General features: G+C 46.0%; 1 protein-coding gene across 1 annotated transcript in view; it reads right to left on the bottom strand.

Annotated features, from left to right (window-relative positions):
- Positions 1-25,535, bottom strand: part of CLSTN2 (calsyntenin 2) — an 88,803-nt gene extending 63,268 nt beyond the window's left edge. The window contains exons 1-2 of the mRNA XM_008585418.1: positions 25,294-25,535; positions 17,945-18,066 (exon numbers count right to left, since the gene is read on the bottom strand). Of these exons, the coding sequence (XP_008583640.1) occupies positions 17,945-18,066; positions 25,294-25,369 (198 nt within the window). The 5' untranslated portion in view covers positions 25,370-25,535. The remainder of the gene's footprint in view (positions 1-17,944; positions 18,067-25,293) is intronic.
- Positions 25,536-25,845: the final 310 nt, after the last annotated feature.

The raw sequence follows: 25,845 nt of genomic DNA, 5'->3' as shown, positions 1-25,845 counted from the left end.
ATCTGTGACACGGGGGTAATAATGCTTCTTTGCGGACTGCTATGAGATTTAGAAAAGTGAAGGTAGGCAAAGCACCTAGAGCAGCAGTTCCTGGCACACAGAGGCTTAATAACACTTAATAACGCTTGTTTCTCTGAATTTCTTCTTCATAATATGACCTGGTAGTGTTACCCAGCCCCTGATATGACAGGCAGGAGGAGCTTTGTCAAGTGTTTCTCTGTGACCCCCACAGAACCTAGCTTACTGCCTAGTATAAAGCAGGTACACACAGTGGGTGCTGCTCACAAAATATTTGACTGAAGAAGCAAACTTGTCACATCGCCCTCAGGTTGCATGACTAATGCTACAGTTATAAGAACAGCACGACTGAGATTCCAAACAAACCCTGTAATGCACGTAAATGACTCTCCACCATCCTAAATAATAAAAGATTTAATTAAAAACACTTTAAAGACATCCTTTCAAAGCCTTGCCTCAACCCTCTGTTCCTTTATCAAACTCTCAGTTTGCTGACTTGAATGTGATTTTTGCTGAAACCTCTGGATGGCAAATCACATTTTCATCCTAAAGTGTCAGAGATAAAGCCATGTGAGAGAATGGAATAATTAAAGGCCAAAAAGGTAAACCCAGCCAGGAGTGCAATGGGAAAACACGGGCTAGGCAATAATGTTCACAGATTTCTTTTTTTTTTTTGCTGATTGAACTAAAGGTCTTGGTTGTAAATTAGAAATTTGTTCTCTTGAAATATTAATCTATATCTGAAGTAAAAAAAAGAAAGTCCATGGTTGATCGTAACAATTCAAGCTTTCAAGCTGCTGGTAAATGTCCTTTGCAGACCTGAGTAGGCTTTGTTGGACTCTTCGTGGAATATTCCCTACGTGGTGGGAGGCCCTTTCCTTTAGGAGTGGCAGTTTGTCTACAGAGTCCTGGGCTCTTCCTGACTATGGTCATTTCCATCATCCATCCATCCATCCATCCATCCATCCATCCATCCATCCATCCATCCATCTGTTGCATTCGCAGGCCCCAGAGCAGTGCCTGCCAGGTAGGACGCACTCACAGGAGGTGTCTGTTTAGACAAATGCCCAAGTCACATACCTCTTCTCCTATCGTTTTCTTAGTATCTTTCAATCAACTCACTTTTGCTCAAATAAACTAACTTAAAATAATTTTTTATCATTTCCTAGCTGTGTAATCATGTAATGCACAAGTTATACTTTTTCTCATATACATTAAAATAAATGGGCAATTATTAAAATTTTTAAAAGTTCATTCATGCATTTCTAATATCTCTCCCTTAATATCGCTGGTGACATATTAATATCCCTCAAATTAAGTGAATTGATTCTGTGAGACGTGTAAGTGTTCATTACATGTTAATTATGGTTAGCTTTCCTGCACCACCAGTGGTATGTAAACCACACCAGCAACCGGGATGAAGTGAAATGGGAATTCTGGAAACATGTCCAGGTAAGCAGTGGTATTATGGCCCTAGTGATGTTTTTAGAAAGTTCACTGAGATGAAGCAGCAGAGAGTGGACAGAAGGGTGGACAGGCGCCAGGTTGGCAAGACACATGGAGACATGAAAAAGCAAATTAACACTTGACTATTGTTGTGAAGTAAAATATGTTTTTCAAGATTTTAAGTAACCAATTATGTTTTACTCCACCAATAAAAAGCCTTAAGTGTATTAGAGACAAATGACTTGCAGGGGGTTAAGACTGTGCTAAAATCTGATTAAATGAACAGGCTTTCAATCTCCTGCCTCTCTCTCTACATAAGCTGCTATTAGGTGAAATGCAGAAATGGAGCAGCCCCGAGTAATAAAGTGTAATGAGGAAGTCTCATTGGCTTGGCTTCTTTTATCAGTCATTATTAGCACAAATGCTCCCTGGCTACAAGCAGTCTTGTACTGGACATCACAGCTGGGATGGCCAGGCTATGGGACCTGTGTGAGGTGTGGGGTCCGCCCCCTGGTTACTGAGCAGATGATGGTGTCAGTGTTCAGCACACAACACTGCTTGGTGAACAGACTGCCCATAACTAAAATGTGGGAAGTCACAGAATCCTGCTCTTGAAGCCAAGAGCCTGCACAGAACATAGTCCTATGGACGTGCCACATCCTGAGCAGGTCCTGGGCAAATGGCAGCGAGGATGAGAGCCTTCTCTGGGGTTCAGCCTCAGTTTTCTGGAATAAGAGTCAGCAGGATTCCCCTAGTGTGTGTGGCAAGTGATTCCACAGTGTTGTCTGTTAGCTGCAATTCTGGGGACGAGTGTCTAACACTCAGGCATGAGAGGGCCTTCATGTTTAGTCCTGGCTCCAGGAGGAAGGGATCTTTCCTTCACAAGGAGATATAAAACCCCCCTCCCATCTCCATGGAGGTGAGAGAATATAAAGAGAGGGAGGGATGGGTGAGCATCCCTCAGAGCATCCAGTTAGAGACAGGCTGCCATGCCCCCAACATGCTGGGCTGAGCAGTAGAAGGAAGCAAAGTCTTGGAAGAAAGATTTAAATCTTCAGTGTCTATAGACTGTGCTGAATCAGTGCTTAAGCCACAGTCAGAACCCATGCAGTGGTAACAAGGGTCTCAAGGCAGGAACTGAGAAGCCCCAGAGAAGTCATCATGAGGAATAAGCAAGCTGTGATGTCCAGGGAGGGCTCTGGCCAGACTGGCAGAGACCACTCTGCTGGATACTTGGGAAGGCTCCTCACCAGCAACTTAATGCAGAAAACCTGGAGCCAGAAAGCTACACTCGATACAATGTACATTTAATTCTCCTGAACCTAAAGGGTAAGTGCCATTTTACAGATGGAGAAACTGAGGCACAGTGAACTTAGTTAACTTTCCCAAGGCCACACAGCTTAGTGGCAGAGCTGGGATAAATCCCATAAAGTCAGGTTCCACCACCTATGCACTTAACCACTAAGCCAGGCTACCATCCCAACCAAATACACCAAAGGGCATAGCCTCATATTTTCATAAAGCCCTGAATTCTACAGTCCTCTAGGGCAGATCGGAACTGGTTAAGCCAGACTCTAGTCTCCAGGATGGGGCAAAACAAGGTAAAAATAATGACAGTGATAAAACAATGCAATTTAGTGATCACCTAGCATGAATCAGGTGCCTTAGGTGCATGAGTGTATCTAATGTTCACATAACCCATCTTTCAGATGAGGACATGGGGCTTGGAGGAGTTAGGTAATGTCCTTAAGTTCCTATTGCTAGAGGGTGGTTATGGTGAGATGTGAACTTAAGATTGTTTGCCCAAGACCAGTGATCTTACTGCTAAATACTCTTCTGTCCCTGTGAGGCTTTATATTTTCTCTAGGTACACCACAAGTACAACTGTCCTTCCTCTTCCAGGGGCACTTGAGTGTGAAGCCTCATCTGTCACCTGGAAAAGGGACTGCAAGCCTCGGGGTGCCCCTGGCAAGTCTGTGCCAATTTATACTTGCCGCTAGCAGCATATTTCTAATGCATCCTTGCCGGGACTTGGTATTGTCATTCAAACAAAAACAAAAGCAAAATAAAAATAAACTTTGCCATTTTACTTGATAGAAATAATTTTTTATTTTTGTAATTTGTGCTTTTCTGTTGCCAACTTCTTCAACTTCTGGCCTGGGCTGCCCACTCCTACAGACTAGCCACCTGAACATGTCAGGAACTCCAGACCAACTGCTTCCATGGTAAAAGAGTGTAGACTTGGTTCAAACCTCAGCTCTTCTATTTTCTGGCCAGTTGATTTAAGGCCAGATGATTTCTACTTCTCCAAGCCACAGTTACCACACATCTGAGGAATGGGGCAATGTGTCTGGCAGGAATTGCCTGAGATGCCACAGTGAAGATGTATGAAATGGCACAGCAAGGCACCCAGCCTGCGAAAAGTTTTCCTGCCTCCATCCCCCAGCGAGCCCATGTTAATGTTCCTTTTGAGCCAAGACAGTGTCTAGTATACAATATCCCTGGATCCTCAGGATGGGCCAGTGCATGGCAGGTGATTAAAAATTGTTAGGTCCTGTCTCTGCTGTTCAATCCAAGGCTTCCGCTGTCCCCAGGCTTGGTGAGGTGACCCTTCCCACTAGTCTTCTGTATTTCCCTCCCTTCTAGTCCTGATCATGGCACTGTAATTACCTTTCCCTTCCACTGAACTCTAAGCTTCAGGGCCAGGATTGAGCCTCCTCCAGAGCTGAAGTGCCTGGCAACATCTCCAGCACACAGTACCCTTCCACACAAGCTGCTTCTTCCATTTAAGTTACTTTTACTGTAATTTGAAGCAAGATGAAGACAGTCACACAAAACAAGTGCAGAACTTAATGAACTGCTATAGAGTGACATCCTCACAGCACACCCAGGCCGAGAATCGGAACCTTGTCAGCAAGGTAGAAGCCCCTTCCCTGTGACCTCCCCCCAGTCACGACCATCTCTCTCCTCCCAAAAGTATCCACTATCCTGACTTTTACAGTCTTTACTTCTGTACAGTTTTATCACTTCAATCTGTAGACAGTACAGTTTAGTTTTGGCCATTAAAAATACCTAGTTTGCTATGGTATTAAAGTCTTTTTAAATCTACAGATTCCTTCTCCATTACTTTCTTTTCCTTACAATTTACCTGTTGAAGAACCCAGGACATTTGACCAATAGAGTTTCCCAGTCTGGGTTTGTTATTTGCACACATATGTGCAGTTTGGAATGCTTCACTGTCCCAGTATTTCCTGTAAATAGCAACTGGATCCAGGCCCATCTTGTTAATTTTTGTCCCAAACCCAGAATCAGCTATTTCTTCGAGAAACTCTCTCTGTGTGTGTGTGTGTGTGTGTGTGTGTGTGTGTTTAGTGCAAATAGCATTTTAAGCCCACAATCTGGATAATGAGAACAGGGACCTATTGTAGTTCTGTTCACCACTATATACCCTGCTCCTGCCAGATTGGTGCTGGTATGGAGTGGCTGCTAATAAGAAAACATGTGTTAAATGAATTCAGCAGTAGGACACTGCTTATTCCACCTACAGTTTCTATCTATCTGTTTTTCTATTTATCCATCCATCTATCTGTCATCTATGCATGTGTGTATGTATGACTCTTCCATGGGTCAAATATTCTGCTGTCACTACCTTGTTAACCTTGTTTTACATTCACTATGTCATTAAATCCTTACAACCATGTGTAAGGCGTTTGCAATTATCTCATTTTACAGATGAGGAAACTGAGGCTCAGAGTGGTGAAGTGACTCAGCCAAGGTCACACAGGAAATAAGAAATGGAGCTGAGCTGCAAACTCAGGTCTGAGAGACTCCAAAGCCTCCATGCCTTCCCCCACTCCTTAATAAATATTTGTCCCGAAATAAAAGTTTGTTCCTTTTAAGATTTGATCTTGACCAAGACTTGTTGATGAGTAAGTGAATAGATGTGTGACTTCACAGGACAGGGTGTTAGATGCAACTGAGCTCTGCACTAGACCCCACTAAAGGGCTTTGTTTTTCTTCTTTTGGTTCCCAGTGTGACATATTTTTGCTGGATACGGCAGAGGGATATTTCTATTATTCTGGAATAAACTAGAAGGTATGCTTTTTGCTCTTGGCTTATAAGTCTCCTCTTATTCGTGTGTTCACAGATGAAAAAACAGTGGGTGATATTAGATAATTCTTCAAGTAATTTAATCCCCAAGTCACATTTATGCCTAAATTATGGGCTTTTTATTTGAATCTAGATGATAGGTATAAGTGTCTCCCTTTGCTTTGTGCCCAAATAGTGATAACCTGGTTGCCCCTTGTAGTTGTGACTATAGTGAAACTTTCTGACAAGGTTGTGTTTGATGGAAAGGCATGTGGCCCTTTTAGCAGAAGCAGACCACACTGGAAAGCTGATACCAAGCTCCCAGAGTCCAGGGCAGCCTGAACAGAAGGACAAGGGGTACTCAGTATCTAACATTTCATGTAATGTCAAGGAGGCAGATGTTAGACTCCCCTATTGAGAGACAGAGGGTCTCTCCTTCCTATGAGCACATGAAAAGTTACTACCTGCTGAAGAGATGACAGGCATGTGCATCCATGGGGTCCAACAGAGCGATAGTTCTAGCACTGTTCACTGTCTTCATCTTTGGACACTGGAGTCAGGACAGTGTTGGAACAAATGCCAACTCATCTCCACTAATAAGAGGAGGGAAGGCCAAATTATGGTTTTGCCTTTAATTAGCTTAGAAAATTATAAGGAAATTGGCTGGAGAAACTCCACTGGGCTCTTCTCAGAGTGAGGTTTTGCTCTTGATGGCAAAATGGCTAAAAGAAGTAGAGGTAAGAGATGAGGATTCAAAGTAATTTCCAAATAAATATGGGAGAATCATGGTGCAAATGAGCAATAATTTCTGAGATCTTTGAGGATACCCCAATTCAAGGATAGTACTTACAATTTTCCCTTTCAGATTTCTAATTTATGGCTAAAACCATCATTTTTGCAGATCTCTCACTCTATTCACTTCCATGACCAGAAAAAACAGTTAGAGTGAAGAGTGGTTTTCTGTTTATAAAAAGAGAAGAGGACACCAAGTCCATCCCAAGAAGTCCTCTAGTCCTCCTGGGGCCGTAGCAGGGATCCACGCTGGGGCAAGGTTGATGCCATCGTGGGCAGCCCTGAGAGCAAGCTCCGTACTCCTTGGCCACTCTCCAAATCACAATCCAGCTTTATCACATTACCATCACCCCAAAATGTCTTTGCCCATTTGTAGTCAATTTACATTCTTACCCCAAACCCTAGGCACAACTGATCAGATTTCTGTCTCAACAAAATTTCCTTTTGTGAACACTTCATGTAAATGAAGTTATATAATATGTAGTCTTTGTTGTCTAGGTTCTTTCACTAAGCATAATGATTTTGAGATTCATCCATGTTGTTGTATAAATCAATAGTTCATGCCCTTTTTATTGCCAAATAGCATTCTTTGTAAAGATATACAAGAAGTTGTTTAAAGAATATCCTGCTTTTTTCTGAGGGTTTCTTTTTCAATGTTCCTCAGACGATACTTATATAGCCAAATTGGTACTTGTAGGTCTAGGGACCACTGTTTGGAAACCACAGTGTAGAAAATTAATCTGATTATGCCATTTGGTTAGGTTAAAGAGGCAAATAAGATGTGATATTCCAGTGTAGTGGGAGAGATGAACCAGTGAACAAATAAGTGTAATAAAGAGTGCAAAATGCTGTGATAAAAGTCTTTTCTGCCTCCCTCCCCCCACCATGGAGGTGAGGTTAATTCTCTATTGGAGAGAATTGGGAGTCACAGAAAAGTCTTTTATCACGGATGTTGCCCTGGAGTATGGTCTTGAAAGATGAACAGGTAATTGGCTCGTCAGATAGTGGAAATGATGTGCCTGCCCATGACACACTGTGTTTTATTCTTCCAAGCTGTGCAGACTGGCCCATGCAATTCCCAGTCTGCTTGTGCCACTGGGAATTGCATGGTACAATCTACTTCTGTGAGTTTCTGCTGAGATCGACAAGTGGAGAAATATAGTGAAGACTTGGTGGATACCCCGTTCTGCCAAGCTACGTAAATCTTCCCAACAAGATTAAAATGTAATGAAAAACGACATGGAGCTTTGGAGAATGGTGGACTTGGTCCAACACCTTAGGCAAATTACTTAATCTGTTGGAGTCTCAATTTCAGTATTTATAAAGTGGAGTTAAGATTTAATTTCAGGGGCTGGCCCGGTGGCGCACTGCTGTAGTGTGCCGCTTGGGAAGCGCGGTGGCGCTCCCGCCGAGGGTTCGGATCCCACATACAGACCGGCCGCTCACTGGCTGAGCGAGGGGCGGGAGCAACGCCAAGGGTTGCGATCCCGTGGCCGGTCCTGGTCCGGTGCGGGCGCGACACTGAGGGTTGCGATCCGTTGCCGGTCACGAAAAAAAAAAAAAAGACAAAAAAATAAATAAATAAAATAAAAAAGATTTAATTTCAAAAGTAACTGCACAGCTTAGATCTAATTATGTAAATCAAGAGTTTAGGGAGTGCACACAATAGCCTCTTAAAAATTTTTAGTTTCCCTTTTTCCCCTAACTTGTAATATGCTCCTGGCTAATTATTTGCTATTCTTGAACCTGAGGCCCAAGGAGTTAATGCAATCACAAGGCTTGTTTGTATTTTGACTCCTATTTCTACTGCTCTAAGAAAGCGACCATCTTCTAAGTTACCAAGAGATGCGGTTCTTGCTCCATAATGAGGCCTCGCTTCTTCTAAATATGCACTGATTGTCAAGGTGATGGAGGAGGTTCATTATTTAGACGCATAATTAAAGGGCACTTTCTTTAGCTAAACTAATGAGCAGTAAGTGCAGCAATATTTGCATGTTTAGACATTAAGGATGGAAACAGATGACTCGTAGGAGATTGGGAGTAAGTGGGGAAGATAGGGCAATTAATCTCACTGCTGGGCCTCCAGGGTTATTGCTTTTCAAGACTTCCTCAAAGGAGTGGTCTTCCCGAGGGAGTCAGCTCCATTGCCTTCTCTCGTTTTATGGGATGCATGGCCGTCTCATCACCTTGCCTCAGGAGCAAGCTGATCTTTGCTTCAAAAGATGCTAAAACACAATTCCTGATGAGCTGAGCTTGGAATCTATTTCTGGATGGACATCCATGCCCTGTTCTAAATACTTAGGTATCAGCACAGACACTGGTTCATTTTTGTTGTCTTGTATGTTCACTAAGTTTATAAATCCTCCCCAGTCAGCAATGGTGCCTTTTACCCTCTTGGAAGATGTGTGTTTTGAGGCCATATTCAAGATTCTTCCACTTGTCAGATGAGAACTGTGAAAGGCACCTTGCGATGTCTTCCGTTCTTCATCCCTAACCTGAGTGCAATGACTAAACTGCAAGATTTTTGTTAGAATTAAAAGTGCCTGGCACAAAGCAAGAACTGATGTACCACTGGTTCCAAGTCTCCTTCTCACTGCACAGGGACTTCACAGGGGCCAGTGCCTTTGCCTTGCATCTCCTACATAAGGGGGATCAACATTAGAACTGGCCATTGTATTAGTCCGTTTCTATTGTTTACAACAAAATACACGGGACTGGGTAATTTGTAAAGAAAAGAAAATTTACTGCTTACAGTTTCAGAGGCTGGGAAGCCCCAAGTCCAGGGAATGCGTCTGGTGAGGTGACTCTACAGCAATGCAGGGTGTCACATGGCGAGAATGAAGGAGCAGAGAGAGACTAACCTCTCATGTGCTATACTTTTAAAGCCCTCAGAACCATGTCCCTACCACCATTATTAACCCATTCATTATGCATGGTCCTACAGTCCAATCACCTCTTCAAGGCCCCACCTTTCAATTACCATAATAGGATTTCCCAAACTCAACAGTTACAGTGGGGATTAAGCTTCCAATACATGAACCTTGGGAGACACAATTCAGTCAATCTACAGCAGCTATGTTATATTAGGAATCAATTTTACCAATTTCCATAGTCTTTCCATGTTGTGGAAGTGACAGAGAAAAACATTCTTCAGATAACGTAGTAAACTTTTGAGCTCTGTGCCAAGGAGCGGTCTCCCTCTGCTCCCACTGGCACCAATCCCAGAAGAAGACTGGACAGGTAGAGGTATGACACAGCCAGGGTGGTGACCGAATTCATGCTACTTCCATCAGGACCACCCCAAGGCTGGAGCATCGTTATTGATTATTGAAAAGGTTATTTGAGTTACGAAGCATTTTTAATTGTGTTGACATTATTTTCTTCTTTTAAACAGTAAAATAACATTCTTTTAAATGTTGACATTATTTCCTTCTTTTTAACATTGATTTCAAATATGTATTAGAAGATGTCTACTAAAAATATGTATTCATTGCCTCCGGGCAGATGTACAAGCTAAAACACAAATAATGATTTCATGGGAGCAGAAAGAATTGCTGAGCAGGTGTTTGTCAGAGGAAGAGAGACCAGAGAGGAGCCAGGTTGGCCAGCAAAGGCAGAAATGTATAGAATAATTAGCACCCTCAATTTGTTGAATTTTAACTGTTGCGTAGACTTAGACTTCCAGTCAAAATGAGAAAGCAGAAGTCAGTGAGATTGCCGCCGGGAAGAGAATGACATCCCTGTAGCCCTGTCCTCACTGAGAGTTTGCATTCTCCTTTTGCATAGTCTTTTTAGAAAAAAAAAAAAAGAAAAGAAAAGAAACGATCCTTCTAGTAACAGTGAAAATCCAAAAACCCCTGAGAAATCAGCTCTTCAAGCAAATGGCTCAGGATGTACTGACAGCTATGGCTGTGCAAACCCTCCGTGGGTTTCTGGAGACACGCTCACGAGGAGCCACAGATGGGACCATCCACTTGGCAAATGTCACTGCAGATGAGGTGTGCAGTACCCACGGCCACTGGCAACGCTGTTCTGTGCTTTGCAAAACTTCCCTTTCTTTGCTTTATTTATTTTCCTTTGGTCTCTCGGTGGCTTCCTTTCGTTGTGGTTCTGTGCCTGGAACTCTGCAGAAGTCTTTTTCTTGCCAATAGTCACAGCAGCCACTCTGGTTAACTGCCCACCACAGATCCAGTGCTTCACCTGGGCTACAGGGCTGAGCTAGGGCACAGTGCTCCTTTGGGAGGTGCTTTCTGGCAGGAAGGAAGGCGAAGTGGGAGAGTGGGTCAGGGAAGGAGGAAAAGCCAATCCAGAGGGGCATTGCGGGGGTCATCCCTGCAGCTAGGGGAGCTGCCTTACTTTGGAATCCCTGAGAAAGTGCAGGATGCTGCTCAGAATTGCTCCCCACCCTAGCACTGGCTGCTCCTGTGCCCCTTGGGGCGAGGGTGCTCTGGGGGTGATACCACCGCCGCACTTCTGCACGGTGCTCACTGAGGCTGGCTGGCTCCTGCCGCCTGGAGGAGGCCCTGGGGCAGAAAGCAGAAAGGCACAGGGTGCGGGTTGGGCGCTGCAGGAGGCTGGCTGGCTAGGGAGGGTTTCTGTGCTGCAGGGGAAGGGTAGGTATTATCTAGAGAATCTGACTCTTGTATCAACGTTGTCAGCTTCAAGCTCTCAGGTGTGGCTCTGTCAGGAGAAAGAGGATTTTCTAAGTTCGGTTTAGCATTTCCAGAACTAAACACAGAGGAATCCGTATTTCTTCCTTAAAGGCAGAAGGCTCCTTTTCCACTTCTCATGGCTGGTGAGGAGGCCCGGCACCTCAGGCTAGAAGAAGAATATGGCTTAGAGAGGAAAGAAAGACAGAATCTGTCCCTTGGGGATCCAAGTCCCGAGGCTTGTGAGGAGGCAGACATGGGGCAAGCCAGGAGCCCGCAGTGAAGGGTGGCATAAGGCAGGGCCTCTCCCTCCCTTCCTCCCAGCTCTCAGGAGCCCCGTGGCAGAGGCACCACGCTGGTGTGCAGAAGGGCCATGGCCTGCCGGGAAAGCCTGGCCCAGGGTCACCTCAGTAGGTCAGGGGAGGTGGGGGCAGGCTTGACCTAGGAACCTGAGGCAGCTCCAGGGCTCCCCAAGGCTCATGAGGGGTGCATTAGTTTCCCATTGCTGCTGTAACAAATTCCCACAGACTTTGTGGCTTAAAACAACACAGATGTATTATTTTACAGTTTCAACATCAGAAGTCTAGGACGAGTTTCACTGGACTGAAATCAAGGTGTCAGCAGGGCTGTCCGGGAGGCAGTAGGGGAGAATGCATTTCCTTCCTTTTCCAGTATCCAGAGGCTGCCGCTTTCCTTGGCTCATGGTCTCACATCACTGCAGCCTCCACTTCTGTCATCTCATCTCCTCCAGCTGTAATCCTCCTGCCTCCCCTCTTATACGGATCCTTGCCATTACGTTTGGCCCATAAGGACAATCCAGAATAATCTTTCTATCTCAAGATCCTTAACTTAAGCACATATGCAAACACTCTTTTGCCGTGTAAAGCAACGTGTTCACAGGTTTCTGGCATTAGGATGCTGACATCTTTGGGGGTCATTCTTTTGTCTGCCACAAAGTGGCTCACAGAGGACTCAGAGGTGACCAGGTGAGGTGGCCTGGCACAAAGGTAACCAGAGGGACCTGGGGCATGATGAAAGGGGCACAAAAGGTGCTGTAGGATGAGCCAGGGGGCTGCCAAAGAAAGCAGAAACAGGCGGCCTCAGCATGTCAGCAGCCACTTTTCCAGAGAGCAGACCATCCATCGCTGCATAGTAACAACCCCAGAGGACCCAGAGTGTCCCATGTGGGTCTGAGGACCCTTCCCGGCCAACACCATGAAGCCATGGAAGCCACCTCTCCCCACATGTCTAGACGTTCTCTTGGAGATGGAAAGAGGCAGGGACAGGGAGTCTGAGAGGATTGGGGGCTTGTCAGAGAGCCCATAGATATTATAGACAAAAAGAATTGGGGATTTCCTTGCACATCCAAGTGACAGTCGTTGTGTTTGGGACCCTCCCACATATGTCGTTTACCCAGAACACTGTGCATGATGGCATGTTAGAAAAAGTCACTTGGGATTATGCCTGAAAGAGAGAAAAAGAGGCTCTGCACATTCTGTCCCCTCTGTTTAGGATGACATCTGTTCCTGAAGGAAAGCAGGTCTTCCTGAATGCTGTGTGCAGGCAGGGATGCTGAGCAGGGTGGGTTACTGCGCTGGAGAAAGGCGGCCAGCGCATCCGGAGCTCAGTTTCCAACAGTAGAATTACAGTGCTGACCGTGCCAGATTACTCTGCTCATTAAGATGACCAGTATGGACTGGACTGACCATTCTCCAATAACGTCTTGGCACTTGGCTATAATAATGACTGAACCAACCTGGTAGGCTCCCGGTGTAGCTGAATGAGCCGACGCAAGCGAACTGACTCTGCATCTTTCTAACACTCTCCTCATGAAGAAGAGGGTTTGTTCACTTCTAGCTTCCTCCAGGAGCTTTAGAATTCTATGCAAGTACAATGGACATGAGAGGCAGAGGCTCTGGCCCAAGACAAATATGCTTGAATCCTGGATCTGGGGGACTTGAGCCCATGACTTACTCTCTCCTTTATGCAGGAGGAAGGACGACCACCATCAGCACCAGGGCCTGGGTTGAAGGGACCCCCCACCCCACTCACCCCTGCCCCTTCCCATCTGGAGAGTCAGCATTCTCTATGGGGGGTGCAGAGGGCTGGGAGAACGGGAAGCACTTACAAAGCACAAGTAGGCCTCATTTAAGAAGGTCCAAACTTCTCAAACAGACACATTATCACATGGTTTTCTTGTGTTAAGATCATAGTTTTTTAAATCAGTAGTCTCAAACTAGCTACCAGAGGATAAAGGTGGGCTACAGATTATTTTGTTTGGCCCAATGCTATTTTTTTTTAAGGAGAAAATATTAAAAATTGGTAGATTTTCCCTGAAAATCTGATTTCCAACTTCTGCACAATTGATAGTGCAGCACTTGGCCAGGATTCTTGTATGGCCTGGAGCTATGTGGGAAGCTGAATCTTTATTTTTTAATAGATTTAAAAAAATTTTTTTCAGCTGGATCTTAAATTCATCCAGCCAGGTATCTTCGCTCATTCTTGCTGCTTCTCCCTGCCCACAGTTATTAGAGTTTTGACTCCTGCAGAGAATACTCCCCAGGCAACACAAACTGGGTATAAGCTGGCAGGGCCTGAGCTTCCCCAGGGTGGAGCTGTGTTTTTCTTCTCTCCATCCCTGGAGTCTGTTCCAAATTCTGGCACAGAGAGGACAACAGCCAACTGAATGGATCTGACTGCTGCATCTGGGGCTCATTGCAACTTTTCAGAGATGCAGTTTTTCCTCACATGAGCTGGGAGCACCTGTGCGTTTGCTGGGCAATTGAGGCTGTCACTCAAGCTGTGTCTTCCAATAAGTGGAACGTGCTGTAAACTACCAGCAGGTTTCCCTTCAAGCACCGACAGGTCCAAAGGGAAGATGTTGGAATTTGTGACACTGAGTCAACCATATCCAAATACTATTAAAGCCAGGAGGGGCTGCAAATTAATAAACCTTTCCTGAGTGTGCTGGCAGCTGGGCATTCTCCTTTGCTCCAGTCTGGGTTTGCACATGACTAATTGCAGGCTCAAGGGATTTGCATCAACAGATCATAAGTAAAAATCCCATTAAAATGACATCTTCCTCATTGTTATGATCACTTCAGTGAGATGCATTGGGTTGTCAGGGGCATTTCCTGGAGCTGCTTGCTAATGGATTTACCTGGCTGTCCATGCACCTTGGCAAAGGCCTCCTGAGGTGTGGGGCAAAGGGCTGGGCTGACAGAGCGCACGGCACCTCTGTGGCGACTGCCTCACTGACCAGGCATGCTTCTGCAGGGCTATGTGGAAACCACTCCGTGCATCATGCCCTGCTGCCAATCCTGAGAGGAGCCAGCTGGTCAAACACACCTGTCTCGTGCTGGGTCTCCCAGCCTGGCTGTGGAGCAGGCAGGGGGCAGGCTCTGCTCTCACACAGCCCCTGTCACTAGCCCCATGGAATGGCCTGGCCTGAGTTATATCTACTTAAATTTGATAATTTTGATGAATGTTATACTAGCATTCTAAATATTTGCCCATCCCTAAAATTCTGTCTTCTGTTGAATACCAGATGCTTTGATTGTGGCCTATTCCTTTGGGAATAAAGAACCAACTCAATAACATGATATAAAAAGCCACTTGGGATTTAATTCCCACCTGCTCCTCCATACTTGGGTCCTAACACCTGGCAAGGTCTTCTCTTCTGCCCCTGTCTATGCCCGGCCACACCGAAGGCTTCCAGTTCTCTGACCGTGGCCCTCCACTTCCCTGATCTGTGCCTTTCCAGTTCCCTCCTGCTCACTGCTCTGCCACCTGGGCCACCTGGCCCCACACCATGGAGCCCTCCACACCCCATTCAGATGTCGAGTCCCAGAGGCTTCCCCTGACTCTCATCCCCAGGTCCACGTCAGGTGCCCACACATGGGCTCCCACAGACCCCCAGCCACCCCCACCTTCTGCCCCAGAACCTATTGTAAACTATGTGTGTGTTTGACCCATGATTGCGGAAACCTCTAGAGAGCAGAGGCTCCTAGTTTCGCTGCTGATCCTGGGTGCTCAGCACAGAGCTGGCTCAGATTGAACTGGTGAATAAAGAAATAAATGAGTCCCCCTCAGGCATTAGAACAGAAATCAGGCTTCTGGAATTCCCATGGCGGGCCAGGAGTTTGAATGCACACAATACATTAGACCTCCTTGAGTTCTTTCCATTACAGAGCACTGGTGGAATCCAGAAGGGTCTTTGAAATAAGGTATCGTGATCAAAGATGAACAATGGTCAAGGCCCAACAAGTAAAACGTGGTGAAACTTGAGAGTTTTAAAATGCTCGATCAAATGAATCAAAGATCAACTAATCACCAGGTGTTGACAGATCTCTGGATTTTTCTCCTACCCTCTCTCCCTCCTCCGTCCCCCCCCTTCCTTAATCTCTCCCTTCTTTTGATCTTGACATCCACTGGATTTCCAGCATGGGTACAGCTGAGGTTTCCTACACCCTACCCACTGTGGGTTCCTTCAGAGGGGGGCAACTGTCCAGGTGAGCTGGGGCTTCTGATCATTATTAAGCAGTCTTTAAAAATTTTTAATGTTAATTTATTTAGTAGAGGAATATTACAGACTGAATAATGTCCCCCCAAAATTCATATTTTGAAACCCTGACCCCCAGTGTATTTGGAGATAGGGCCTTCAGGAGGTAACTAAGGTTAAATGAGGTCATAAGGCGGGACCCTAATTCCACAGGACTGGTTCCTTATAAGGAAAGGACAAAACCCCAGGTTTCTCTCTGCCATGTGAGGACACAGAGAGGAGGCTTCTCCAAGCTAAGAAGAGCCCTCACCATACTGAACTGGCTGGCACCTGGACCATGGACTTCTCAGACTCCTAAACTGTGAGAAAATAACTTTCTGTTGTTTAGGCCACCCAGCTTGTGGTATTTGTTATGGCACCTGAGCTGACAAAGACATGGAAGAAGGCAGAGGTTGAGCAAAGAGAAGTCCTGACAGTTCATAGTGTTCCATCAAGGCTATGCACAGTTTGAATTTCAGTGGTAATTCCAATCTCTGCACTTAAAAAATTTGAAATGTAAAAATATAAACATTTAAATTTTAAATTAGCAAGCTCACCAAAGCAGCAGCATGACATCATGCAAAGGGCAGGTCCTGCCCATGGTTTTCTGTGTGATGTCTGGCTCCCACCTCGATTGGCCACTGGGAAGGACTGCAGCAGAGATGAGAATGACCTCACATATGTGCAGTGAATCTCAGCCCGTCCTTACGGTCACCATTTTGGGGACAGATTTTAGAACTGCTAGATTCACTAAGGCTTGATCTGTAAAACCAGAATTCCTTCTCCTATTTTTAATTTCAAACCCTGTGACTTAATTTGCCTGTGTCAGTGTTTCCTAATTCCACATTAGAAAACGTTACAGGGTATTTATAATGATCTCGACCAGTACTGCAATGTTCTTATTAAAAAAAAAATGCTCAACATATGGAATTTATTTTAATTCACTTCAATTTATGTTATATATTTAAAAACATCCCATCAAAGCCAAATGGCACTTTAGGACATAGCTGAAAGATTGCTGAGAAATCAAATAAACGATCTCAGGATTTCACAATTCCTGCAAGACCCAGAATTCCTAGCTCAGAGGAACAGAAACTAATCCAGATGTTCTATTTGCAGAACTCTGGGATCCAGCAGGATGGGATTTACTGGGATGGATTAGGCAGTTGCCACTGGGATCCCCCAAACATCTTTCCCATCAGCCCGGCACCCTTCATCTCATCATGTTGCCTGGAGTTCTACCACCGAGAGGTTGCCTGGGGTGAATGACTGTTTTGAAGAGCACATCTGTGTACATCTGTGAGGATGAGAGGGGGCAGCAATCGTTCACATCTCAAAGTGCTTGAATTAGTTCCTCCTGGAATGTTTGCCAGGACCACCTTCTGAAATCAGACCACCGGGGCCTGGGGAATTAGGTGGCATAGGAAGAGGATGGAGTGGAGATGGACTGACAAGGAGAGAGAAAGGAACAAGTTATAAAGCAATCGGCCCTCAGCAGGGTGAGGCAGGTAGTGCACACAGTGAAAAAGAGAAGACTGAGGGTCTCAGGTGCACTCAACTCTGGATATGGGTGGGGCGGAATGAAAGCGAAAGGAGATGCTGGGGCCCCAGGCGGTAAGGGTCCCACGAGCATCGTTTCCTCTGCTTCATTAAGCTGCTCATGTTCTTCAGTCCCATCCTCTGCCTACTGACATTCTCCCTCCTGATCGTTCAAACTCATTTAAAAAATTAGCCCCCGGCCCCTTTCAAATCTAAGCAAAAGCCAATTCTAGGCCTGCTGCACAGACTCGTGCTGGGTGCACCCCCACCCGGAGAAGCGAGTGCTGCCTCCACAGCCTCGATGCTACACAGCCTCGGAAAGAGATGTTTCATAGCTTTGGATTCAAACCAGACACTTGATTTGTCACTGACGAGTATGACTCAGTGGACCTGTGATCAAAAGTCATGAGGCTCTGGAGTGAGTCATAGATTTTTCCACTTCAGAAAGAGAATGCGCTGCTCATAGCACTCTGTGTCACTGTTTACTTCAAAGTCCTCAGGTCCCTGTTCTCAGCTTGTGTCACCAAAAGCAAGGCTGCACTGTCACTCAAAGGAGGTAGTAGAGCACCAAAGAGGAGACACGGAGCGTTTATGATATAAGGATGTAGTGGCAAAGATCACAGACGGGGCCAGCCTCCCAGGAGCTCAACGTGGAGCAAATGCACAAGACGCAGCTGGGAGGTGTGGCCTCCCCACCTCCGACTGGCTTCAAGGAGGCCGTTTCCACCCTGACTTTCAGATTCTGTGTGTCTCCCTGAGCAAACACCACCAAGTGACCAGACCTTGCGGTGCCTACCTGCTGCCATCACCACTGAGCACACTGACCACCCCTGCAAAGGCGTGAGTGGGGCAGGGAAGTGAGTGCCATACCTGGTCCAGCTTCCAGTGGAACTCTGCAGGGCGAAAGGTGTCGGCCTGGTCGAAGTCCTTCCGCAGGAGGAAGACAAGGCGGCAGTTGTGCACGTACAGGGCATAGTGATGCCGGTTCATTTCTGAAAAGCAGCAAGAGGATTTGGGCAGTGAGAGAATCCCTGTGTCAGTCTCTGCCAGAAGAGCCTCCTGCTATGTCACTTAGCAAAGCTCAAAGGACAAAGGAACGGGCATTCCAGTTTTCGTGTTTACAATTGGTTCCGATGAATGCTCTAGAACACACATGGTGGAGCTCACTGACATGGAAGAGGAAGACGCAGGAAAGCCCACAGCAAAACTTGCACTGAGAGGTCATTTGGACTTTAAATACCAACCTAACTTAAACTCAGATACTGCCTCAGACCCAGGGTGACAATTCCTTACGTTAACAAGCTTTGTTTTTTTGTTGTTACAAATACTTCTGGGAGGGTTAAGGGGGACTCTTTGCCCATCATATCAGCCGCTCTGGGCTCCTTTAGCATAGTTGGTGTCTTCTAGAGTTCTGGGTTTTTATTTTATTTCATTAGTCTTGGCAACAGTGACGGGAGCACATCTCTTCCCTCCACCTAATCTGGGTTAAGGAGAGCTGCCTCTCCATTACCAGTTGGGAGGAGAGGATAGATTGATTTTCCAGCATTAGACGTAGTTCTGTGACTGTCCGAAGCAGTGAATAAACACTGCTTCCCACACATAGACAATCAGTGGGAACTTTTCCTCACCTGATATAAAAGCTTCTTTTCCTGCGTAGGAAATCTCATGTCATGGACCCCAGTCATGATGCCTACAGTGAGAAGATACTACCAATTGGCAGAAGAGGAGCTGTTCTTTGACCAGTCCTTAGAGAACTCACATCTTGCTACATCGTGGCACACACAGAAACCTACCAGGAGGTATATGCTCCATAAATGCTGGGTGAATGAGCAGGTGATCAGGTGTAGAGCATGGGCCATAGATTCAGACACTTTGGGTGGAGTTGTATGTTCGGGTGATGTTGGGAGAGATTTAGCCTCTCAGAACCTCAGTTTCCTTAGCTGTATCATGACAGGGATGCTGAATTATCCTAATGTATAAGAAGAGTAAGATACCATGACTGATTCCTGCACAACTTGTACAAATCTTGCCGGTGAAGTTTGGGTGGAAGGAACCAACAACACCAATCCCTCTTCTAGGGGTGGGTCCTGATTGGCAGATCACCCTGCCACAGTGAGTGCTTCAGGGTCCGTGCCCAAGTTTGGCAGCGTAGTCCAGTCTCCTGGCCACAGGCTTCTGTCAGGAATTGGCAGGCAACTCAGTGCTGGCCAGTGACATGAGAGAACTTCTGAGTGGTTCTGGGAAAGAGCCTACCTCCCTTTTGGCAGAAAGCGAATAGAAGAGACACTTGCCCTCTGGAAGTTGTGGGAGGCTTGATGCTGCAGCATCCACAGTTACTAACACGAAATTGATACCCTTAGGGGTGCAGACATGAGAAACGACAGAGAAAAGGAGCCCGGGTCTCTCACATGTTACCCTGATGATGACTTTATGAAGCCATCATAGCTCCAGATGTTCCAGTTATAAGAACCCCACATTCCCTTTATCATTTTGGTTTTCACTTACCTGATATCAGTTTGGTCTGGACTTCTTATTTCTTGCAATGGAGAGCATCATAATTGATACAATGAGGAAATGTGTGCAAAGCATCTGCCAGAACAGAAGCTTGGGGACTGTTGTTATAAGCACTACTGCACTGCCTCGGGGCCACGGCAACTTACCAAGGTAGTGTCAGAGGCTGTTTTCACAAAAGCATCCCCACTTTTCAGAGTGTAACCAAAGAACGGCAGGAGGGAGCATGGTCAGTTGCCAAAGGTGGCAGGGCTGGTCAGTGGCTGGGTGACCACTGAGCCTCTGGACTGGCAAAATAGCCTGGTTATGGGGATTTTCCTAAATATTTCTGTGCCCTCATAATTGTACGACTGATTTCCTGTAGTGTCTGTTGATAACTGTTAGGAAAACAGAGCAAGAAGAAATTTTTGCCTTTAGTGTATTGGGAGTCAGGAGAGGCTGCGGGAGGAGATAGAACAAGGAGACGGAGAGAACAGACCTGCGCTGCTGCAGCGTCCTCTCCCGGGAGCTCTCCCTCCTTCTGCCTTTGTTACTCCGGGTTCCTGGAGTCAACACACATGCGGGGGCACCTGCTTTAGTCAATGAGCTGCTGGTGTGCTACGCCTAGGAATCAACCTCATTTATTTTCCTGTCCTCAGGCATTCTGTTGAAGCTTTCTCCCGTTCTCTTTGTCCACCTCTCTGGCAGATCCTAAAGCCTCCCCGTCACTTTCAGGTATCAGAAGAGTCCCGAAGGGTTCAATTGAAATCAAACATCAGTCTTTCACCCAGGTAAAAGATATGTCCCCTCCTCCACTCGGTCTTGACCCCTGGCTCGGCAGCCAGCCGTAGGGAAGGAGGGGCAAGCCTGTTCTTTCATTCTTCCTGACCCACCTCCTCACCGCCCAGCCTCCTCCTATCTCCAATCATGGTCAGAGGTGGGGGAAGGCAGATGAGACGCAAAGAAGAAGAAGGTCTCTTTTAAAAGCTGCTGGAGTCTGTCATTTTCTCACAGATGTCAAAAGTCCTCTGTCATGGCAGGTGTCTACATATGGGCTTCTCCATGAGTGCACGGATCGCTTTCTGGAGGGGCTCTGCAGAGGGTGCACATTGCCACCCCCATTCCACCACACCCCCTGGCATGGATGGCCCTGCTCTAAATCTTTACACAGGAGCTGATACCGTGAGGGACACAGTCCCTTTCCACATGGCTAGGACACTTGTGCCGGCTCCATCCCCACTTCTGTGGGCCCTACCTCTCTATTCCTGGTGTGACGGATGCTCTTTCCAGTTGGCCTCTCAGTTGTCCCCTCCTACACACACATCTGCTACTGCTGCTGGGACCCCTTTTCCTGGCATTAGCCTTGCACATTTCTGGATGCCCATTTGATCCACAGGAACAAGAACAAAAACACACGCATTCCGCTGAATTCTAGCAGGGGACCTGCTCTCCCTACTGCCCCTCTCCCCTCACCCTACCACTGAGGTAGCCCTTCAGCCTCTTGCCTTCAGACCCCTGGGCGAGTGTCAGGCCCCAGCTTCCATGCACTCTAAAGTCCTGGGCTTGCGAGTCAGACCTTCCCAGGGCTCTCCCGGGGAGCACAGCTGACAGTGTGTGCAGCTCAGCTGACAGTGTGTGCAGCTCAGCTGACAGGCAGCGGGAGTGAGGTTCTCGCCTCTTCTCTACAATCCACCTCCTCCGTCCCTCTGAGTGGTTTTCTGAGCATCTCTGCAAGTGTGGAGTAGCCCTTCCCTTCCCCAGCAGGCAGGGGGACCACCCTTGCACTGTCTACCAAGCTGACACCTCTGTCACTCTCACCTGGTGACTGCTGGACCAGGTTGGCTCCTCTCTCTTGGAAAGTCCTGTAGGGAACTGGTCAGAACTGTATGTGGCCACTTATCATTCATCGTTCTCAGTTGAACTCAGAGGACACAAGAGGGCTGCACGCTGGGAGGAAGGGACCCGGCAGGAGGAGCAGCTGTGTGTGCATGTGTCGTGTGGGCATGCACGTGTGCAGGAGGCGATTACGACAAAGGACAGGAACTGAGGAGGAACCATGGAAGGAAACTGGAAAGAGAATCGCTCACCTGAGGAATAGAGGTTAAGGACCAACAAAGGTGGGTGGGACCGGGCACAAATGTCCTTGTGGTAGCTGCTGTGTGTTTACCCAACCCTATTTCCTTTGCTCCAAGACACACAGCTAAACTCATGTCACAGCTTCCCCCATGGGTAGGTGGGGCAGTGTGACCAAGTTCTGGCAAATGGAATGTGATTAGAAGTAAAAGTTGCCACAACCTCTCCTGACCACTAAAACCCTCTGTGTTCGACTCTGTTCTTTCAGTTCTGTGGTTGAAACAGCAGCACCAAAGGATGAGGATCCTTGGTCTCTGAAGATCTAGGGCAATGTGAGACTCTCCACCCTCCACTCCCACGCAGGGCTACTGGAAACCAAAATGAAGGAAAACTACGATTAAAGGGTGTTAGCCACTGAAATTGTGGTGTTGTTGATGGTGGGGGTGATAATGGTGCTTTCTCTCTCTCTCTCTCTCTCTCTGTCCTACAATTAGCCTTTGCTGACTAATCAAGTCTGTTATCCAACGACTTATAAATTACTTCATAATGAACCAGCATTAGTAAGTTTTACTTAGTGTACCAGACAGAAATTACTGTAATCTCCATGAAGGGCGATTTGACAATTTACATCAATAACCTTCCTAAAACACTTACATTCTTTGACTCAGTAATTCAACCTCTGGTTTGGAAACAATAAAAAAAAAGTCCCAAAGGTATATACCAGAATGCTCATTACAGCATTGTTTTATTTGCATTTAAGAGGAGACAACCTAAATATCTAACAAAAGGAAGCCAGCTAAATGAAGCATGATAAATGTACATGGCAGAGTATTAAACTGCTCTATAATTCATATTTTTTAAAGAATATTTTATCACAAAGAGAAATGATCTGGATATAATGTTATGTAAAGAGAAAAGATAACATAATAGCATCACGTGTATTATGAAAAATATATTGAAAACTGTAAGGACATTCTACATATGTAGAAATAAAAATAACATTATAATGAAATGCTCTAAATGTTATCCCCAAGTATTGGGATTTTAGCTGATTTGTATATTTTCTTTTATACTTTTCTGTGTTTTTCATGTTTCTGCTGTAAACATTTATTGCTTTTATAACTTGAAAATAATTTCTTTTTTTTTTTTTTCCTTTTTGTCTTTTTTCGTGTCCGGCAATGGATCGCAACCCTCAGTGTCGCGCCCGTACCGGACCGGGACCGGCAACGGGATCGCAACCCTCGGTGTTGCTCCCGCACACCTCGCTCAGCCAGTGAGCAGGAACCGGTCTGTATGTGGGATCCAAACCCTCGGTGGGAGCGCCGCCGCACTCCCAAGCGGCACACTGCTACAGTGCGCCACCGTGCCGGCCCCCGAAAATAATTTCTGATATAAAAAAACCCAATTAATCTTTAATTTCTCGCTGATACACACACACACACACATGTATATGTGTGTGTGTGTGTGTGTATTTCTTTTTTAAATTTAGGACAAGGAGATATTTATAGACTTTTTTTTAAAGTCAGAGAAGTTGGAGAAAATTTTTCCCATCTTCTTGGTGCCAATTTTGAGCTCATTTGTAAACTGTTACTTTATACAGGGTTGAAGGTGAGTTGTACCAGGTGTTGGGGCTGAATGCCTGTTTGGTGGACTGCTATGATGACAGTCAGACATCATCATCTAATGTAGAGTTTCCAGCTGCTGCTGCCTGAAAACATCCCCTGAGATCCTTTGCTGAGCTGGAGTGAGGCCTGGCATCTACACACGGTATTTTTACAGGGGTGCCAGTTTATTCTAGCAAGAACTGCTGGTACAATAGGATGGGCCTGGAAGATGGGTCAGAGGAGCCAGGTCCAATCCTGCTTTTCTTGGTCATTGGCTATGTTATCCTGGGCCAGGCACTCAACCTTCTGGATTCTAGTTGCCTCTTCTGTAAGCAGGAACATTTATATCTGTCTGACCTGCCTCACAGGCATACTTGATACATCTCTGAAAGGACTGCATGTGTGTGGCTGCTGACCTCAGCTCATGCTGCTTTAAGCTTGTCTGCTCTGTTCGAAGTCTAGGCTGTTGCCCCACTGTGACACTGGATCCTGGATCATGATGGGAGTGCTCACCAGGCGCTGCACAGGCCGAAACCTGGTCTCAAACTGCAGTGCCATCTCATGCAGGTCTGCTGGGTCCTCCCTGCATGAAGTTCTCAGAGAAAACCTGTCCTTGGCACTGGATCCTACTCAGACCTACCATGTGACTAGGGGAAAGGCAGGCAACTCTGTCTCTACATCAGAAAACATGTGAACATTTATTGTGAAGATCAAGGAAAGCAGGGAATGTGGGGGTTCTGGTAGGAGCATAATGCAGAAGTAATAATGAGAATGATAACATCAGGTAAATTGATAAAAGCACCCCTTTTATGTCTGGTATTGCTAAATGATCTAATACTTTATTTCATGCTTATTTCCCCCATTTTACATATGGGGAAACTGAGCCTCAAAGATCAGCAACTTCTCAAAGGTCATAGCACAAGAAGCTGAGATATGAACTTTGGCTGCCTGGCAGCAGAGGCTGAACTGTTAGCCATTCCTCCACATTGTCTTCTGACTGTTATCTCTGCTATGGTGGTTATTCATTTTGAGTATTTTAACAAAAGTAGTATTTGGAATGGAAAATTTGAAGTTATAATTAAAGACAGAGTTGTAAAATTTGAGGATATTTGCATGTGCATGTGTGTGCGTGCATGTGTTTGCATGTGTGTGTGTGTGGGTGCAGCGACAAGAGCATAGGATTTGGAGTTAGTTGGATCTAGGCTGACATTCCAGTTCTGATACTGGCTATATAACTACTTGTGGCAGGTCACTTAACCTCTCAGGGATGTTTTTTAATCCTTAAATGGGAAACACAATAATGCATCTATAAAATTGTAAAGATGTTTTGTTTAGAATAGTAATAGCTAACACAGGTCACACTTCTATGTGCCAAGCACAGTCCTAAGCACTTTAAGGATGTGGAGTCATTTAATCCTCACAAAAACCCTTTGAGGAGATAATATTCTAATGTGTATTTTGTAGACAGAAAAGTGAGGCACAGAGAGGTGAAATGACTTGCCCAAGGTCATGTAGCTAATAAGTGCTGGAGCATTTCTAACCACCAAGTTGTGAACTGCCTTGCACACACTCAGCATGCTGACAATGCCTAACAAATGTTCGCTATTGCTATTACATATGGAAGTGATTTTTGAACTACTATTTTAAATCAGTAGGTCTCTTTTATTCAAAAGAAAGCTTTTGGAAATCTTTACATAATATATTAAAGTGATGCTTCTTTGCTTGAAGTAAGAATGAAGATTCCTCCTCCACCCTCACCTCATCTATAGAAGCCCTACGGTACCTCTGGGGATCCTGGAGTTCTGAGAAACCCAGGTCAAAACCCACTAATTCCAGCTTTTGCATTTTTTATGTCTGTTTCTTTGCTTTTCCTGCTTTCCAGCTCCTGCTCTGACCCAACCCAGTAAATTGGCAGGCAGAAAACCAGAGACCAAAATATATTCCCAGGGACCCTCTCACATGCCTGCTTTTCTCCTACATCCTCCAGGGCCATATCTGTGCCCAACCAGTTGGGACAGAGGTAGCCACTGGGCAAGCTGGGTTGAGACTCACCAGTTTTATCTGAGTTGCAGAGGATGGTTTCCTTCTCAGCTCTCACGCCGGGGCTGGGGCCGTGTTTCATCCACATGGTGATGGTGAACTGGTCCGTCAGGTTCTTGGGCACAATCCCATCGGGGATCTTGGCACCCTGCCTGCCATCAAACTTGAAGATTATCTCACTACTGTCCACCAGCAGTCCTGCAGTCCAGTTAGTGGCAGCGCTGGGAGATGGTAAGAGGTCAATGATGCCAGAGGAGGCTCCTGCAGGGAACAGGGGACAGGAAGAACAAACGGTCATTTCTCATGGGGCAGGGGTGGGTGTCCTCACCTTCTGTTTTCTGTTCCTGGGTCAGGATGTACTACTTAGCATACTGAGAGAGGTCTGTGCCTAGCCCTGAGCTATGTGACTCGGGAAAAGAAATGCCAAGCACCATTCCAGCCCCTGAATTGCTATGGTCTGCATGGGGAGGCATCAGTAATTTACAGACAAAAGAGCTGCATGTGGCAAGACAGGGTACAATGACCTGTTCTACAAGGAAAAAGTGCTGGAGGAGTTTAGAGAGT

This window comes from Galeopterus variegatus, unplaced genomic scaffold (genome assembly GCF_000696425.1).
Source record: "Galeopterus variegatus unplaced genomic scaffold, G_variegatus-3.0.2 Scaffold3565, whole genome shotgun sequence".
Lineage (NCBI taxonomy): Eukaryota > Metazoa > Chordata > Mammalia > Dermoptera > Cynocephalidae > Galeopterus > Galeopterus variegatus.
Note: the sequence above shows the minus strand (reverse complement) of the source record. Positions and strands in the feature narration are given on the sequence as shown.